The sequence below is a fragment of the Trichophyton benhamiae genome (assembly GCF_000151125.1).
Source record: "Trichophyton benhamiae CBS 112371 chromosome Unknown contig01293.0, whole genome shotgun sequence".
NCBI classification, from domain to species: domain Eukaryota; kingdom Fungi; phylum Ascomycota; class Eurotiomycetes; order Onygenales; family Arthrodermataceae; genus Trichophyton; species Trichophyton benhamiae.
The window spans coordinates 844124-862084 of record NW_003315113.1 but is presented as its reverse complement, the minus strand read 5'-3'; the positions used below and the strand labels follow the sequence as shown (position 1 = coordinate 862084).

At 48.4% G+C, this 17961-nt stretch overlaps 8 protein-coding genes across 8 annotated transcripts; 6 read left to right on the top strand and 2 right to left on the bottom strand.

Annotated features, from left to right (window-relative positions):
• Positions 1-171: 171 nt before the first annotated feature.
• ARB_04271 (uncharacterized protein) lies at positions 172-1316 on the top strand (the record flags this gene model as incomplete). Its single annotated transcript, XM_003017345.1, has 2 exons — positions 172-1029; positions 1137-1316. 2 exons carry the CDS (start codon positions 172-174, stop codon positions 1314-1316), a joined length of 1038 nt encoding a protein of 345 aa, XP_003017391.1.
• A 424-nt stretch (positions 1317-1740) lies between these two features.
• Positions 1741-4408, top strand: ARB_04270 (uncharacterized protein; the record flags this gene model as incomplete). The annotated part of the gene is made up of 7 exons (XM_003017344.1): positions 1741-1791; positions 1856-2848; positions 2909-3040; positions 3230-3357; positions 3413-3548; positions 3639-4088; positions 4154-4408. The coding sequence occupies 7 exons, from the start codon at positions 1741-1743 to the stop codon at positions 4406-4408; spliced, it is 2145 nt and encodes a 714-aa protein (XP_003017390.1).
• Positions 4409-5154: 746 nt separating this feature from the next.
• Positions 5155-6028, bottom strand: ARB_04269 (uncharacterized protein; the record flags this gene model as incomplete). The annotated part of the gene is made up of 2 exons (XM_003017343.1): positions 5155-5190; positions 5390-6028. The coding sequence occupies 2 exons, from the start codon at positions 6026-6028 to the stop codon at positions 5155-5157; spliced, it is 675 nt and encodes a 224-aa protein (XP_003017389.1).
• A 2216-nt stretch (positions 6029-8244) lies between these two features.
• On the top strand, positions 8245-8677 carry ARB_04268 (uncharacterized protein; the record flags this gene model as incomplete). Its single annotated transcript, XM_003017342.1, has 2 exons — positions 8245-8447; positions 8575-8677. 2 exons carry the CDS (start codon positions 8245-8247, stop codon positions 8675-8677), a joined length of 306 nt encoding a protein of 101 aa, XP_003017388.1.
• A 221-nt stretch (positions 8678-8898) lies between these two features.
• Positions 8899-9297, top strand: ARB_04267 (uncharacterized protein; the record flags this gene model as incomplete). Its single annotated transcript, XM_003017341.1, has 1 exon — positions 8899-9297. The coding sequence occupies one exon, from the start codon at positions 8899-8901 to the stop codon at positions 9295-9297; it is 399 nt and encodes a 132-aa protein (XP_003017387.1).
• Positions 9298-9429: 132 nt separating this feature from the next.
• On the bottom strand, positions 9430-9795 carry ARB_04266 (uncharacterized protein; the record flags this gene model as incomplete). The annotated part of the gene is made up of 2 exons (XM_003017340.1): positions 9430-9471; positions 9550-9795. 2 exons carry the CDS (start codon positions 9793-9795, stop codon positions 9430-9432), a joined length of 288 nt encoding a protein of 95 aa, XP_003017386.1.
• Positions 9796-11201: 1406 nt separating this feature from the next.
• ARB_04265 (uncharacterized protein) lies at positions 11202-12362 on the top strand (the record flags this gene model as incomplete). Its single annotated transcript, XM_003017339.1, has 4 exons — positions 11202-11455; positions 11539-11586; positions 11696-12120; positions 12187-12362. The coding sequence occupies 4 exons, from the start codon at positions 11202-11204 to the stop codon at positions 12360-12362; spliced, it is 903 nt and encodes a 300-aa protein (XP_003017385.1).
• A 1364-nt stretch (positions 12363-13726) lies between these two features.
• ARB_04264 (tryptophanyl-tRNA synthetase, putative) lies at positions 13727-14224 on the top strand (the record flags this gene model as incomplete). Its single annotated transcript, XM_003017338.1, has 1 exon — positions 13727-14224. The coding sequence occupies one exon, from the start codon at positions 13727-13729 to the stop codon at positions 14222-14224; it is 498 nt and encodes a 165-aa protein (XP_003017384.1).
• Between the last annotated feature and the right edge of the window lie 3737 nt (positions 14225-17961).

Sequence of the window (17961 nt, the reverse complement as noted above, 5' to 3'; positions counted from 1 at the left end):
TCCACGTGACATCCCGCGGCCTCGAATCGGAAGAAAAAAAAAAAAAAAGAACCAAAAGCGCAAAAATAAAGCTGGTGGAGTCAACAATGAAAATAATAATAGAAGCACCTTGCATATGAGATTTGCAGGCATCGCGAGGCATCCTGGGAGCCTGTCCCAGCGTCGACACTCATGCTGGAACTTACGGCCGGCGTCAAGTTGACCTATCTGGCAGAGGGTGCCGCCAACATAGTCTACAGTATCTCCTCTGGCCCCCATCCCTCAACTGCTCCCGCCAGAGCTCCAGACGTCTCAGGCACCAAGCCACGAGCAGAGTTGGGTCAAGCTCAAGCTGCGTATCCGGGCAAACTGCTTCGTCTGAGGAAGAAGATCGACTCGGGAACACCTTACCTAGAGATTACCAGCAGATTCAACTCGCAGGTCCGCTCCCTGTTCCAAGACGAGGAGCTCGTCTCGCAGGAACTTGTCAGGCTACCAGAAGGCTTCATCGCGGCCTGCAATGAGCGTCTGAGAGACGATGAAGCGCAGGACCGTCGGCCCATGAAGCGGCGAGGTGTCTATCTCTGCACCGATGAGCCATTCGGCCTTCTCATCAAGGACATGACTGCTTCCCCTGGCTCAGGTGCAACGCTCTGGGAGTTCAAGCCCAAATGGCTCGTCCAGTCTCCCTCTGCGCCCCAAGACTCTCGCCGGTGCCGCACCTGTGCTCTACGGGAAAAGAGGCAATTTACAACCAGTCGGGGAGCAACCATGGACAAGAAAGCTGAACAGCTTCAAGTCAAAAGATCATTTTGTCCGCTTGATTTGGTCTCAAACAGGCTCGAGGACATCATGTCTGCGGTGTCGGTGATCATTGATAGCCCCGACGATGCTCGTCGAATAGCTGCCTTCATATACCAAAACCCAACGCTGCTCAAACTTCGAGATAAGCAGCGCCAAATGAACGCTGTTGGGCTAGAAGGTATCCATGCGTCACCAGAGGAGAGAGCTATCTCTATGACGCTGAGAGACTGCACGATGTTTGTCAAGGTAGGGTTCCATGCATACAGGACTAGAAATACAATATGTCTCATCGGTGTCATCTTCCTCTTTCACCAACATATATGTGTATACCGTACCTGACGGGTTTTTTGTAGGTTCCACGGAAACATAATGAACCCCTTGAGCTTCGCCTGGGTGATCTTGACTTCAAGAGTGAGGACGGGGGCAAACTCCAGTACTGGCAAGATACCGAAACTGAGCTGATCGAAGAGGGATGGTACTTGGGTGTTCACAGAAGTCAGGATAAGAAAACTGAGTGCGCCCTTGGCCGCTAGTCTAACTTTGGTCCCCGTTCTCACCGCACTTTTTGCCATAGATCAGACTAAATATAGCACATGCATAGCCGTTTACTTGATTCATGTCATCATCCTTTCATTAGCTGGCTATACAAAGCTCTTTTATATCTTTTTTTTTTTCCAAACAGTTTTGGCTTGGCCCTTACCATATCACGTGATAGATAAACTAAATGCTTATATAATCAAATACATCATTGAGATGCTCCCGTTTAGAGTAGATATCAAAATCTCGCGATAGCGATGGACGATGCGACGGGGTGGTTGTTTGCTAGCTGATAACCCCTGAGCAAGGGCAACAGCGCATTATCTCGAGTCTCTAATACTACATCCTCCTAATTAGAAGAACAATGCACAACGTTTTCTTTTCTTATTACCTCGTCTCAAACTACATCAATTAATCAAGATGCCTGCCCAAATATCGCATCGTAATGACCTCTCCTCCGTCCTGAACCAGGTAAGTCAATAATGAGCCGCTTGATATTTTGCTACTCCGGCTAACTAAAAAAATACTGTGATAGATCGTCCTATCCTCCTCAGACACTGACTACCTCGACCAACTCATTCCTTCTATCCGCGAATATAGCCATGGAAACCGAACCACACAGCTCCTACACTCCCTTACCAAATTCGCAGACGACCGGGAAGCGAAGATTGAAAGCATATGCAACTCGACACACCAAGACTTTGTCTCTTCGGTCAACCAACTCCTTCAAGTCCGTGAGGGTACCGTCAACCTCACCCAAGAGATTCTCGGCCTCAACCAATCCATCCTCGCCAGCACAAAGCGCCTAGCCGAACAAAAGAAGGCCCTGGTTGAATCACGCAGTCATCGCCAGAATATTGATGAGACCTCTAAGGCCTTACAGGATTGTTTGGAGGTTCTCCGTCTTGCAAACCAAGTTCACGAACTGCTTGCTAAGAAGAACCATTATGCCGCGCTCAGAGCTCTGGATGAGTTGCAGAATGTTCATCTCAAGGGCGTCACGCAGTATAAGATTGCAGAAGTTATACAGCGATCCGTGCCAATGACGCAGAAGGCGATTGCGGATGCGGTCATGGACGATTTGAATACGTGGTTATACCGCATTCGTGAAATGTCGCAGTATCTAGGTGAACTATCACTATTCCACACGGATAAGCGAAAGGAGAGGCTAGCAGAGCGTAGTGAGAAGATACCCTACCTGTCGCGGTTTAAACTTAATTCAGCTATAGAACTGGTGTCTGATGAGATGGAGGAGTTTGATTTACTTTATAATGACGACCTGCAAGTGGACTTCTCGCCCTTGCTCGAGTGTATGCATATACATCAGTCCCTTGGCCAGATGGACAAGTTCCAGGTTGAGTATGCGACGACAAGAAGACAGCAAAAGGATCTCCTACTACCTACTTCCATCACTTTACTGTCAGAAGACGGCTCGAGTCTGCATACTCTACTAGAAGAGATTGCTGGCTTTGCCTTGGTTGAGCGAGCTACAATGAAGAGAGTCCCCGAGTTGAGGTCTCCTGTAGATGTAAGTGGCCGTCATTCATTCATGCATTAAGCAATAAACTAATTATACCCTTGTAAACAGGTTGAAGAATTATGGGATTCAATGTCTCAGACTGCCGTCGGATTGATTTCAAAGGCGCTGCCGACAGTTGATAACTCGGAAGATATCCTTAAGATAAAGAATCTCATTACTCTTTTTATGCAAACCATGAGCGTACGTCTACCTCTTCTCCCAACTACCGCCTATAGACTGCTAACTTAGTTTGTTTTCAAGTCATTCTCTGTTGGCCCGTTTGATAGACTTCTTCTTACATTATTCGAAAAATATACCGAACTACTAAAAAGGAGATTTAGTGATGATTTCCAAGAGGTGAGCGCTTATCTTCTGTTTCTGTATTGCTAGTTGCTTACTTTGTATCAGATCGTTCAAACAGATGACTACATGCCCATGCCCATCCGGAGTGACGAGGAGTATGACAAGGTCCTGAATGTCAGCTGGTATACTCCTGAGAAACCTCGAGAAGAACAAACGTAAGATATTGCCATATGCCCCTTAATATATATGATTTTTCTAACGGCAATGTAGATATCCTTGTGTTCTCCCGTTCTCACAGATGTATCCTTTGTGCTGCATCGATATCAGAAACCTTTTAAACCAGTTCTACTATTTCTCAGGGGACAACTTTAATCATCCAGCCGTTATAGATGAAACCGTTCGAAGTGTACGTTTTATGGCTCCCTCCGGTTATTCGAACTTCCCTCCACAATTAATTTGAGTTCATCGCTTCAGTTACTAAATTTTATTATTACAGTCTCTGGACGAGCTCCTCTGCAACAAAGTATGTGAAATGCTCACGGAGCGCCTCGGTTCGCAATACCTTGGCCAAATAGTCCAAATTCTCATCAACCTGGAGCACTTCGAAATTGCATGCCAGGAACTCGAGGTTCTTCTGGCAGCTGCCCGATCATCCAACTCCGGCGAGGGTCCTATCGCCCTTAATGCTACGGAGAAGTTCCGCATGAACAAGAAGGCAGCTGAGAAACGGATTTTCGAGGTCGTCAACTCGAAGATCGACGACCTTATCGAAACAGCTGAATATGACTGGAATGCGCCTAAGCTACAGATGGAACCAAGCAATTACATGCAGACGCTGACCAGATTCTTGTCGAACATCATGAACTCTACGCTTCTTGGCCTGCCAACGGAGATCAAGGAGCTTATCTATTTCGATGCCCTCAGCCATGTTGCTAATAGGGTTATAGTATGTGTGGTCTTTTGCTTCCAACTTGATGCAGGTTGTACTTGTCTAACACTTCAATCACCCAGGCCCTCCCACTCGATCCTGAGGTTAAAATCATCAATCCTAATGGGGTTGCCGCATTAGCCCGAGATGCAGACTACCTGTCGAAATTCGTGGATAGTTTGGAAGTCCCCATCCTACGAGAAAACCTTGATGAATTGCAACAAACTGTCCAATTGATGATGGCCGAGAACACCGATGAGTATTACGACATTGCGGTGAGAAACAAGAAGTACGGACGCGTTGATCCTATGAACGGACCAGTCTTGCTTGAAAAGTAAGTTTCTGCCTACCCACTTTAATCGTTATCTTACAGTATCTTGAAAACAGAGAACTAGCCAAACGACTCACATTAACATTTGCATAGGCTTTCTCGAGCGGTACAAAGTCCATCCAAGCCAGACAGTAAATTCAGCCTGTCAAATCGGTTTGGAAAGAAGTATTGAGCTGAGCCGAGCGCGATGTCATGTCTCCAAGAACAACGGAGGGGGGTTCTTTCTTTGAAAATATACACGTCGTTATGTACTATATATACCCGCCACGGTTGAAGCTACCTTCAGACGCCTCCCCGCCTTGCATTCTTATTAATATGCCCCATTGCGAGATGTTGAAAACTGTACAAGAGAAGTCTTGGGAATGGAACAGGATAAATTGAAATAAGGGGCGAGGCAAGGAGGAAGATGCACGGTTTGATGATACCAAATTCTTTTCATGTAAGGGAACGGGAGAGACGGGTGAACAGACAGGACAGCAGCGGGATAAGCAGTGGTAGGGGTAGGCAGGCAGTAATGATAATGATAGCACCCAGCAAACGACAATCAATACTTAATAACAACCCACATCTCTGAGTCTCGACGGCCACCAAGAATGAGGGAAAAGGGGGGAGAAGAGAGAAGGTATCAAGAAATGGTTTGAAAAGGGCAACGGAGGTGAGAGAGCTTAGAATGACAGGTCATAAGAATAATAAAAATGTATATAATTAAGGTTTCGTCCCACCAGGAGCTCCGTTTTTCTTGCCCATTAATCCCTAGAGAGCGATTGTCGAGTCGCCCTTTTTGGGATTCTACTTTGATAGTGCACCGACTTGGTATGTAACATATGAATTAGAAAGAAAAATTTCAGGGTCGCTCGCACCGACATCCGGAGCTCAATCGGCTGCTTTCAACTTTGATCACTGTAAGGTGGAAAGGTTAGGGCATCGATGCATAAGGGAGGGAACCTTGGAAACAAAACCGGTATCGTACGCGCGGAGTACAACTCACCTGCTGAGGGGGTAATTGAGAATATCCGTACATCTCGCCAAACATCTGGGGTTGGGGGTGGCCGTAGGCAGGGTCTGACTGTACTGCCCCACCGTACATGGGAGGCTGCTGTCTGTAGTCCTGTTCCTGGCCGAGAGGATGCTGTCCCATGGCGCCGTACTCTGGAGGGCCCATGGGGTGCTGCTGAGGTACACCTGGTGGCTGGGGTGGTAGCTGGCCCGGTCCTGGCGCCTGGGGGGCACCGGGGGCCTGGGGAGCTGACCGTTTGGTATGAGAAGTAGCTTCTTCCCTGGGAACGATATCGATCAGGAAATCAAACATGTCTGACTTTGCCAGGGCAGCTGCAATGTCTGATCGCTGCAAGGTGCGTCGTTTGTTGTCTTCGGCATGTATCCAGGCACGCATGGTCAATTCGGTTATGAATACGTCGCAGCCTTTGGCGAACAGGATGGGCGCTTCGGCTGAAATCATCTTCACTTCCGGGTCGGCTTTCATCACCTTTTTGATGCGTGCCAGCGGTAATTGGTGGATTTTGTAGTCATGGTTATCGGACTCGAGGTGGTTGATGGTGTGCTGCCAGTATGTCGTCAAGATATCACGCGCAGAGCCCTGGAGGCCCTGATTGACCTGTTCCGCCATGATTCAATGGTTAGCGCGCGTGCTTCCAGAATGGTGAGGGTAAAAGATGGGTTATGCGACTCCATACATTTGCCCATGTACCTGCATATAGCTCTGGAACCGGCGCGTATCCTTGTGCAGAGAGCTGGTCCATCAAAAACAACCAATTAGTGTCCGGCCTCTCGTATATATATGTATCTATATCTATAGGTCAAGCATCGAACCATCTCTATGGAGAGAGGATTACTGCTGATCAAACGAGTGTATGTGTGGGGAGGAGAAGAGGGAGTATAATTCTCTTATTTAGACATACCGCTGCGCTTGCGCCTGGAGGAGAGAGAGCCGTGATGTTAGCATATATATATTATTTTGGTGTTATTTTGTAGCAAAAACAGTAAGAGGAAGAGCAGGAGAAACAGCTGAACGAACCATAATGGCCCCCATTCCGAGTGTCATATACCGGCTGCGACTGCTGTGACTGCGGCTGCGACGACGCTGGCTGGTGGTGCATGAGGTTCTGACGAGCGGATTGCGATGGCTGGCCCGCAGCCTGGTTTTGTTGCTCCATAAGTGTGTGTCTGTCTGGCTGTCGCTGGGTGCGAGTTGTCTGTTGACGCCTTCAGTCCGTCGTCGTCCGATGCGAGATGCGGCGATGCTGGCTACCTGGTCGAGACGGCGGAGGGCGAAGGAGGACGGCAGGCCGGATCGAAGTCGTGAAGAGCTGCTGGTCGAGTGGCGGTGAAAAAGGGCCGCGAGAAAAGAGGCCTAAAAGTGTTACCGTGTTGGGTGGGGAGGTGAGGCCGGAGCAGCGAAGAGCAGAGAGACGAGACGGGATGCTGCGCCCGCGAGCGAGATGTTGTTATTATTATACTTATATGGGCAGGCAGGACGACAGGTCTCGCAGCAGCCAGACGGGAGTGCGCCTTAGAGCTGAGGATGGCGAGCTACTGTTCTTTTTCTTTTCTTCTTCCAGGACGCTCTTCCGTCGCGATGGCAAGGATTAGGTCGAGTTTAGGGGGAAGAAGACAGAGAGAGAGAGACGAAGGCGAAAGACGAGCAGGCAGAAGAAGAGCCTTCTCTCTCCGTTCTTGTTTTTTGGTAGCTAGCTTGGAGGGAAAAATAAGAGAGCTGGTCCTTGAGGGCAGCGTCCAATATAAACTACTGCGGACGATAACTCCAGTGTGTATATATATAATAACTACTCGACTATAGACGGACGTGCTTGTCTCTGCGCCCATCGCCGTCTCGCAGGTACCTGCTTCTCGGTGTAACCGGGCACCCGATCCCTCGATGACATCTCCATCCATGCTCCAGAGGGCACAGCGCGCATCCAGACGATGACGGGCACGCCAGCAACGGGCTCTCTCCATACACCAACCAGCAGCCAGACAAGCCATGAGACAGCGGCCGCTCACCAAACAATCACCTCCCAGCGCCCCAATCATGGGCTGCGAAGCCGGTCAAGGATTGGAACACCGTCTCCGGCAGCAGCAGCTGGTCCTCGAATCGGATGCGCTGTCGGACCCCCCCTTGGCAGCCCTATCCGCCCAAGATTGGGCGCCAATGAAGCACCAGCGAAGCGTTGCTTGACGCCCCAAAGGGCCTCCCCTCGCTCGCAGCTGGTCTCCAATCGTGTGCGGCGTCGCGTGTATTTCGACGTCCGGCCGTCCCTTGGGCCCCCCCTTGGGGTTCTATGCGTTGTTGTCATTGGGACAGTTGGGCGCAAAGGAGGATCTGGCCTGCATTGCAGCTGGGCAATCAGGTGGCGTGGTCGCTTCGGTCGTCTACGGCGGGTTCGTCGAGCTACATATTCTGCGAGCGTCATTCCCCGTCTACCTGTCTCTCTCTGTGCTGTCGTCTGCCTGTCTGTCTGTCTGTATCTCTCAAAAGAAGAAAACATCCCCCTACTCCGTACCATCCCTCAAGAATGATAAATACGAAGAAAAAAAAAAAGGAGGAAAAAACAAACAGAAAAATGTAGTTCCTTTATCCTAATTGGGCAATTCCACTCCCCTTCGCAATAGCCATATCACGTGAGTGATGCTATCATATTTAACTTTACGCGCACAAGAAGGAAAAAAAAAAATTTCGGGTTTTTTCTTCTTTTTTCATTTTTTGAATGTCAACAGAAGAGAAGAAAGACGCATAAAAGAGGGTGAATAAGGGCAGTGCGATGGCCTGTCGAGCCACTTGAATCTCCTTCTCGAGCTGCACAAGGGACGTTTCATTCGGAAACCATGTCTGTTGAAGTGGTGTCCGTGAGTCCAGCTTCCAAAATGGAGAAGGACGAGGATGAGGAGCTCTCCGAAGAGCAGATCCAGAGTCTCTTGCTCGAAGCTGAAACAAGGTTGAAGAAGGCTTCTGGCAGCTCTATCAAGCAAGACGGAGTCGTCTCCCTCGCTACCGGACGGGAGGTTGGCGACTCTGCCTCGCGGCCAAAGTGTGTACTTTCTTCTGCACCTCTTTTTTTTTTCAACTTACATGCACTTTCATACTGATATACCCTGCAGAATCCCGAATTTAAACCATAAGCAAACAGTCCAGCCGTATGTGCGGCAGTCCAATAGCATTGCTACTATCGACAAATCCAGACTGGTCCCGGAGTCGGCAAAGAAGCTTGCTGAGACCATTCACACCGTGGAACAACCGCTTGTCAAGGTAAGCCCATAATACAACCTCCTTTTTTTTTTTCCATTCACACTATCTCCCCGGGTCCGTTATGAGGAAAAATTATCCCAAGCCTTGTGCTCTTGACGCAGGTTTGTAGTCCGTCTTGGACTATGCTGCTCCCATGAAAGTTTCTTTTAATCATAGTTACTCTGAACAATACTCGACCCTTTTGCAATTTGATCTCACCCATTACTATAAAACGACACATCTAGTTGGACACCATGCTAATAAGTCGCCAGAACAAGGAAAAACCAACGTCGGGGCCAAAGTGGTTCAATCTACCCAAGACAGTAGTTACTCCCGAATTAAAGCGGGATCTTCAGATTCTCCGCATGAGATCCGTACTTGATCCTCACCGCCACTACAAGAAGGAGAACGGCAAGGCGAAGATACCAGAGTACTCCCAGGTTGGTACCATCATTGAAGGACCCACCGAATTCTTCAGTGCCCGTATCACAAAGAAAGAGCGCAAGAACAATTTTGCAGAAGAAATAATGGCTGCAGAGAAGGAGAGCGGCCGCTTCAAGCGCAAGTATGCTGAAATTCAGGAAGCCAAGACCAGCGGGAAGAAGGCATATTACAAGAAATTAAAGGCAAAGCGGGCCAGGCCAATGAAATGATTGCATTGCCCCTGGGGACTGATTGTATATCTAACTCTCTATTACATTGATGGCCCTAAGATGTGATGGGGCTTGTCTGCTGTCGAGTCAAGCGGGGTGATATCACTACGCCAGATCTCTGTGTTCGCCCAATCATTGAGCAAACATGTCCTCAACAGCTTGCGAGACAAGTTTCTATGTGGTTGGGCAACAAGGTTAGCTATCATATCATTGGGCTTGCTTAGGTATCCATAGATTCGGTGTGCTGCGTACCTGCATGTCTGACGCAGCCTCTCGACCAGCTTCCAGCACTTCCTCATGGTTGGCCTTGCCTTCATCGACGATCACGTTGAGCTCTTCTGCCGTCGACTTCTGAAGCAGATGGTCATCGCCACGAGGAGCCGGTGACAAGACGCAGTTATTCGTCACCAGGCTCAGTGCAAGTACCTTCATGCCACAGTGCCGTGCCACAATGATTTCCGGTACAGTCGACATACCAACTGTATCGGCACCCAACATTCTCATCATCCGACACTCAGCTCGAGTCTCGAAGCTACATTGTTTTTTGCAGTGTTATTAGCCCTCTAGTTCTCTGCAGGCACGTGATGATACCTTTTCCAATTCTCAAGGGCTTAGCCTCACCTTGGGCCAGAACAGTACGCATATACTCCCTCATGGATGCGTCGCTTTGACTCTGCGGGCACAACTTTTTTCCAAGCTCGGTGTGCTGTCCGGCGCAGTTCTAAATCGTATGCGTCGGACAGTGGCGGAAAGCGAGTCCCAAACTCTTCGGCATTTGGCCCACGCAGGGGGTGAGCTCCTGAAACTCCTGCAAGGAATAAATGCTGCAGTGGAAAGCGACTTTTAGTAACAGATTCCAAAGTTGCCTGGAGTTGTGGAAGAGACGTACGTCGTTGAGTATGACCACGTCTCCCACAACATAGTCAGGATTCAGCCCTCCGCATGCATTTGTTACTATTCCCTGTCAGCTAGCCCAATTCTTCACTATTCGCAATAACAATTTCCTTTTTTAGAAACACCCTTACCAACTACCGTCTCAACTCCAAGGAGCTTGAATATGCGCACTGGCAGCGTCACCTTTTGCATTGAATGCCCCTCGTAAAAACTGTGGTCTTCGTCAACATCGTACTCATCTTCAAATCAAATAGGCCTCTTACTGGGCTCTTCCAACCATCAACACGGCTGGGACCTTAGACCCTAGATATCCAAATACCAATTTTCCCAGATGTCCGGGAACTAGTAAAGTACCACGATGTCAGATAGAACATCCTAAACGGATCCAGACATCCCTTACCTGTAGACCTGGGAAAATTCGGGATGGAGCCATAATCAAATTCGCACTTCGTCTTTGGATCTATGGTATCAGCAAGTCCACCAAGGCCAGAGCCACAAATAATAGCAACTCTAGGTCTTTGGAAAGCCTCCGGTAACTGGGGTCTGAGATATTCTACAGCAGCCTGTGCCTGTTCAAAAACAGAAGCTTCTGCCATATTTATCTGCTGTCCCTTTTATAATTCTTTGCCAAAAGTCACGAGTCAAATTATGCGTATATGTTGGCGTTCTGCAGGTTCTTTTGTACGATCCAAACAGAGCGTGTCTCTTTCCAAGTGTGAAATCCAATACACTAACAAGATAAACTTCTTCCTCTTCCAGTGAAGAGGGCAACAGCGGTTTATATATATATATTAATTCCAGCATGAACCTAGGTGAAACGATTTTTAAAACGGAGCTCCCCGCAGGGCAAAATGGTACTTCCTAGACGCAGGGCTTGATCCCCATTGGCTGATGTTAAAATGTGATTATGTAATATTTCAAGAAGAAAAATCGCAGTTGAAGCAGAAAGTCGAATTGGACAAAGCGATGAGCAACGAGATAGCAGCAAACACACAGCCAGCACGCTCACAATGTTCTCGCCGTCCTATTTCCGCTCCGTGCTGGGAGCTACCAAACGAATCAAGGTGGGTCTCGTCTTCTTTGCAGATGTTATGGGAGCTCAATGGCTAACTGCAGCATTTCAACAGGTCACCAATCTCTTCCGTCCTCTCTCAACTTCTTCTCCTTCTTCTTCTTCTTCCTCCTCCTCCGACATACCTCCAGAGATTCTATCAGCTATACAGAAAGGCAATGGGGAATCAAGTTCTGGAACTCCTGAAATAAAGTGAGATTGACGGCCGGCGAGATTCTACCTTTTTGCAAAGCCCGCATCAAAGAAATATCATATCTAACCAGCAATCCCTACAGGCGAGAAGTCTTTACCGAGCCCGAACCAGATAGTAAACCACAGGAATGGTAAGATTGTTTGCTCCGGGTTCAATAACACGGCACCAAACATTTGCGCTTTCCGTTCAATTTTCCAAACGCACCTGAGCCCGGCTGACCTGACATCCTAACCTTGCAGGAATGACCGATTAGAAGTCTACAAGGAAAAGTTCCGCTTGCCTAAGGCCATCCAGGCTGCGTACATGAAACCTTTAAAGCGGAAACCGGAATATGGTCTACCGGTTTGCAACCTACAGCTCCGCTCGTACAGCGCACGCCACGTCGAATTTTTTGCTGATTTCGCGCTCCGTGCTGCGTACTACCTTAATATCCCCGCTTCCGGACCAGTACCACTACCGCGTATAGTTGAGAGATGGACCGTCATTCGAAGTCCCTTCGTACACAAGAAGAGCAAGGAGAACTTTGAACGTATAACTTGTCGAAGGCTGATACAGCTTCAGGATGGCCATCCGGAAGCCGTCCAAGCGTGGTTAGCCTTTTTGAGAAAGCACGCCTTCCACGGTGTTGGTATGAAGGCAAACGTATTTGAGCATGCTTCTCTAGGTATGTCATTGTCTCTAGCATATTGGGTTTAAAAGTGGTTGATTGGTACTAATACTGTAATTATAGATGTTGGAAAGGAAATGGATACAGCAGCTAAAAGCCTTGAGAAGGCTCTTGACGAGGAACTTGCGCATTTTGGAGCAAAGAAGGGCGCCGAGTTCCCAGAGTCCCTCGCTTCAATGCTGGAAAGAGAAACACAGACGAGAACAGCTGCACCACTCACAGAGGGGCGAAAGGGTTGATATGCATGTTTCTACCCTATTTGCTTGCCTTTGCTTCATTTTTAATCTGTACCATATGACACTTGATATAGGATGGATGCTGTGTTTCTAGCTGGCTGTTTTTTTTAGATCATTTATCAGGACCTGTATACTTATCAAACCACCTTTCTTGGCCACCATGCATTCTTCATCCGTAGTCAGAGGAAACAGGGCACTCTATGGAGATATTCCCTAGCAAGAGGTTAACTAGAAAAGTTATCAATTGACACCAGTCGAAGTGCTTTATTGTCTAAATTTAGCTGTGACCTACCACGTGACGCATGAAGCTCTCTTCCAAAGCTTTCAGCGGCTGCAAACATTGAAAACCGACACAAAGCTTCAGGATGTTCACCCCGGCGTCTCAGAAATCTCTTCTGAGATGTTGCAGACGATATATACCATCAAAATACTCAATAGGCGCAAAATATAACCGCCAATGGCTTCGGTACAGCTCCACGACGACCGAACCTGCACCGCCAAAGGAGACAGTCGTTTTCTCCGGTATACAGCCCACGGGCATTCCACATCTCGGTAACTACCTCGGAGCATTACGCGCCTGGGTAGACCTACAGAATACCTCCTCGCCAGATACGAAACTGATATATTCGATCGTCGATCTGCATGCGCTCACATTACCGAAACCTGCAGAGGACTTGCGACGATGGCGGAAAGAAGCTCTCGCCGTGCTGTTGGCGATAGGAATAAAGCCAGAGAGGGCTACGTTGTTCTACCAATCCGATGTTCGTGTGATAATTGCACAGTGCATAAATTGAAAATGGCTTTCGGGAGAATGTTACTGATAATGTGCTGTTTGAGGAGGGTATAGGTGCCGGCGCATTCGGAATTGATGTGGATATTAAGCGTAAACGCATCGACAGGATATCTATCGAGGATGACACAGTGGAAGGTAAGTAATGAACCCCTAAGCTATGGTGGGTGGAAGATCTAACGCCGTTGTCATGACAGAGTAAATTGAATCTACCCGAGAATGCGAAATTCGATCTCGCTGCGCGGAATCGACTGAAGCTCGGCCTCTTCTCATACCCTGTTTTACAAGCTGCTGATGTGCTTGTCCACCGGTCCGTAGCTCAATATACCATTTAATTCCTCGAGAGAAAATAGCAATTGACCATTGACTGGGAGAACAGGGCAAATTACATACCCGTCGGGGAAGATCAGAAGCAGCATATTGAATTTGCGCGCGAAGTGGCCAATGGTTTCAATCACTTACACGGGCCCGTTCTTACTGTTCCGGAAGCAATGATATGTAAGTTTTCACCATAAGATGCTCCAATTCGCACAGGAATGCTAATTTAGGACAATTAAAAGCACCCGCCAAACGAGTGATGTCACTTAAGAATCCAAAGCAGAAGATGTCCAAATCCGACGCGGACATCAGGTCCAGAATCCTCATCACCGATACGCCAATGGAGATCCACCACAAGATCCGTCTCGCACTGACAGATGCAGGGTCAACCATCACATATGACCCCGAGAAGAGGCCAGGTGTCTCTAATCTGCTTGAAATGTTCAGTCATGCCGAGGCCCTGACGTCTGGCCCCTCAGGCACCACCGGCCGGAGCCCGACTGAAATAGCATTGGAGTATGAGAACAGCAGCTTCAAGGCTCTCAAGCAGGATCTATCCTCTAAGTTGATTGAGATGTTAGGCTCAATTCGAGAACGGTATGTTGAAATCATGGAGGAAGACGCAAAAGTGGTGGCGTCTGGCTCGTCAGAAAAAGAAAGCTATTTGGGAATGGTGGCTCGTAAGGGAGCAGAAGAAGCCTCTGCCAACGCAGCAATTACGATGAGGCAAGTCAGAACTGCAATTGGGCTATCGTAGCCTGGAAAATTTCCACTGCAATCGCCAATGTATAATAAATAGATTATAAAATACCTAATGGATGGCATATCATCCCCACCCTCCGCTTGGCTCTCTCCGGGTATTTCAATTTTCAGGAATAACTAAATGGAATCCTGTGCTTATTATATTACTACTCACTATACATCAGCCCAGAACATCCTGGTCCACGTCCAGCCCAGACCGTGACAAGTTGAGAATTTTTTTCCCTCGCTCTGTAAGTAAGTAAGCCAGGTTTGAGAATCGTGTCTGCCTTGAAGATGCGCCACCTGTCAATTTGACATATGTTTGTTTCATTTTTTTTAGTCGAAATGCGCTGAAGGCGACCCCTCCTCCTCTCTGGCTCTGCCCCCCTTGCCTGCAAACGTCAGGCCCAAGGGGGGACTCCGAGACCCAATTGACTCACACCACCCGGACGAACAAGAACATTCGATCGGACTGATGACAAATTACGTCCGATAGGCAGCAATTTTTCTCAATTGAAGGGCCAGTTTGTGAGTCGAAAACGACATGGCAATGCGAGAGTGCCTGGGGTGGAATGTAATGGAATTAAAGGAAAGAATCCATTTGCGGCGCATCGGACTGTAAATCAGCCCAGCTGGCCCGACTGCCGGAGCAACCTTCATCGCCATCGCGCGCTCTTATCCCCGAGCACACGGGCAAGCCTCGATCCGTCGAGAAGCAGTCGGGACTGACAAGCCACCTTCGCAGGAACCCAAAAAGACTCCATCGTCCGTCCTTGTTCCTTCTTGTTAGTTGAGGGAACTAGCAGCTGCGAGATGACGTCTTCCTCTCAATGCGATTCGCTGGGCTCCGGTAATACCGGACGAAACGACCTGCTTCCTGTCGACTGATTAGTTCATCAGTTAGGCAGCATCAAACGATATTAACTTACGATTGACTTGATAATGGAGAACATTGGAGGCAGAGCAAGCAATTCGGCTTCTTCTGGCGTGACTCAGGATGAGTGATAGAGTTTCAGTCAACCAGTTGACGGTCTTGTTTGTTACTTACTTACGCCCGCCAGCCATCAAAGCGTTTCGACCTTGTCCTTGGTCCGCTGTTTTTGCAAAACGTCGTCGGTATCTTTAGTATCTCTCTTCTATGATAGCAGGAAGAGCCAATACAAACGGAGAAACCAAACAACTGCTGAGGGGAAGATGGGTGGATGGATGGGCCCCTGGGTTCGAGCGTGGATGCGTGATACGACTGATACGCCACCAACCATGGCCCATCCGCATAGTTAGTTACCTTAACTACTAGTTAGCTAGCTGGTTAGATTGCTGTTGCTGTAGCTGATGGGTTACTTAGTTAGTTACTACTCCCTGCAGTGATGGCGCGAGTGGTTATCATCATGGTCATCCGCGCCCGTATGCCGTCGTACCATCGAGTTAATCTCGACTGTCCATGCGGAGTCTTGCCGGGGGCGGGCGAGTCCGACTGACACTTTCGATGTCTCGTTCGGGAGGCACAGCAGAGAGAAGATGAGGGGATCAGCCTAGCGCCTGACTCATTCACGAGACGGCGAGTAGCGAACAAGCGGTCCCTTAGGATGCCATTATTGGCTGGCGGGATTGCCTGGATGATGGAGGGTGGTGGGGGGGATAGTCAAGGGGATGCGTTATTTGCTTTTTACGAGTTGGGTTGCTGTGAGACGTGATTGAGAGCTGGAATCTGGAATCTTGGATCAGGAACAAGGTGTGCATGTATGTTGTACGGGTTCATGTGATTAGTCAATGGTCGCTACCAAGAGAGAATGCCAGGACATGTGAAGTGGCTAGTTAGTTATTTCGCCAGCCAGGCAGACGGATTTACCTGACGGAGGCCAGAGCAGGCGGAGAGACGAAGATGCGCAGGCTATGTATGTCGGTTGGCAAGCGAAGTAGGGCATGGCATGGGAATTGAGTGAGTGAGAAACAGTCTTAGTTACAGCCCCCCTCTCTCTCGGCCTGGCCTGCGCTGCGGTTCGTAGATCATGGTCTAGTCAGAGGGATCCTTGCACTGCAGCTTAGCGCCGGTACAGAGTACAAGCTCGCTTTGTGCCCGGTTCAAGAACGGAGAGAAACAAACGTGGAATAGGGTGTCACAACCGTCCTCTATTTTTATCACGGGGGGTGCACAATCTTGATTGATAGCATTGACAAATAGATTAACTTGTCTCTAGAGAGGAGTAATGTGATATAGATACAGCTAGTAAGGATCCATGTCGTTGCTAGGTATAAGCCGTACGTACTTAGATGAAGCACTTGAACGACTTGACGGAGTTGGAGAGGTTCCAGCAGGACGAGGGCTTCATGATCAGCGTGTCGACTTTCTCGTTGCAATTCTCATCACTGTTGACGAGTCAGTCGAATGCAACATGTGGAGGTACAAGGAGATGATATACTTATAAGTTATGCAGGCCATGTCAATGCTGGTGGAGAGGGAATTGTCACTGTTGGTTTTTTTTTTTTCGTTAGTATATAACAGCTGACTCTATATATACGCCCGTACTCACTTGTTACCAGTTTTGACACTGAGAACGGTACACTCCGAGTCACTTTCGCCGAAGGGTATCAGGCTAAGGTCGCCTCCATCAGCACAGTTGATGTGACCTGCGTGCAATTTAGCGAATGGTGTCTACCGTAGAATGTTAGCTCCTTTCAGACTATGACATATCAACTAGATGAGCATCATACCAGTCCTCTATAAAATCCAGTCTCTCCCGTACCCTCTGGATCATCTGGCCTAGGCCTTGCAAGTCCCACAGCTGCCATCGACACCACTAGAAGAGAGAGGAGATGCATCTTCTGACTTTTGGTCTTCGTCGTCTTTTTTTGCTTCCAACTGCCCCTTAGCTAGGATAACAGTTGATCTGAGAGATGGGAATTATCGCAACGAAGAAGTGACATGCTTTATAGCTTGCTGATAGAAGCTATGTTATGTCGTTATTCATCAAAAAGCCCTCCCCTACGCTGGTCTTCTCAAGTTGATTAGAAGGCCAGAGTAGTCAGAGAGGGCTATGTAGAGTGATTATTCAGGTATCTAGTCATCATATCTCCATGATCTCTACCCATTGCTGCCATTTAACCTCGTGTGTTTCAGCTTCTGCACTCCTCAGTTGTGTAAATGTAAAGAACGACGTCGTGACGCTTGACGATATGGAAGTGTGAAGTTGCTGACGCTGTTATCGATAAGCCGCCTGCTTATCTGTTATCGATAACCCAAAACGAAATAAGGTGGCCGCTTTCCAGGGGGGCGAGCAGGATGGACGAAAGCGCACTAGGGATGGTCCGCTCCTTTTTTGCTATTATTCCTTTTTCTTGGAGCCTTTCCTTTTTGTTTCCTGATGCACCCCGCAAAACTCAACCTGTAACTCGGGCCATGCCAGATAAGCCCAGGAGAGAAGAAGGGAGCCAGCGAGGGAGCCAGCGATGGGAGAGCCGGATGCCGCTTGCGTCCTCCGCCGCGACGCCGCCTGTCCCTGCTGACGACTGTTATTGTTGACTTGCGATGAATTTTACAGGTTTTTCCAGCCACAAGTCAATGACGTTGTTTTTCTTCTTTTTGGGTTTACTTTCTGGCTGATGAGTCACGTGAAACTGTATTGGACGATACGGTAAAATACAAACGCGTTTCCATGGTTCCAGTTTGCGAAAGGACCTTCTGCAGAGGAGAACAGCGAGAGACAAGAAGATGACGAAAAAGAAACGAGACAGGGAAAAAGCAAAGAAGAGACG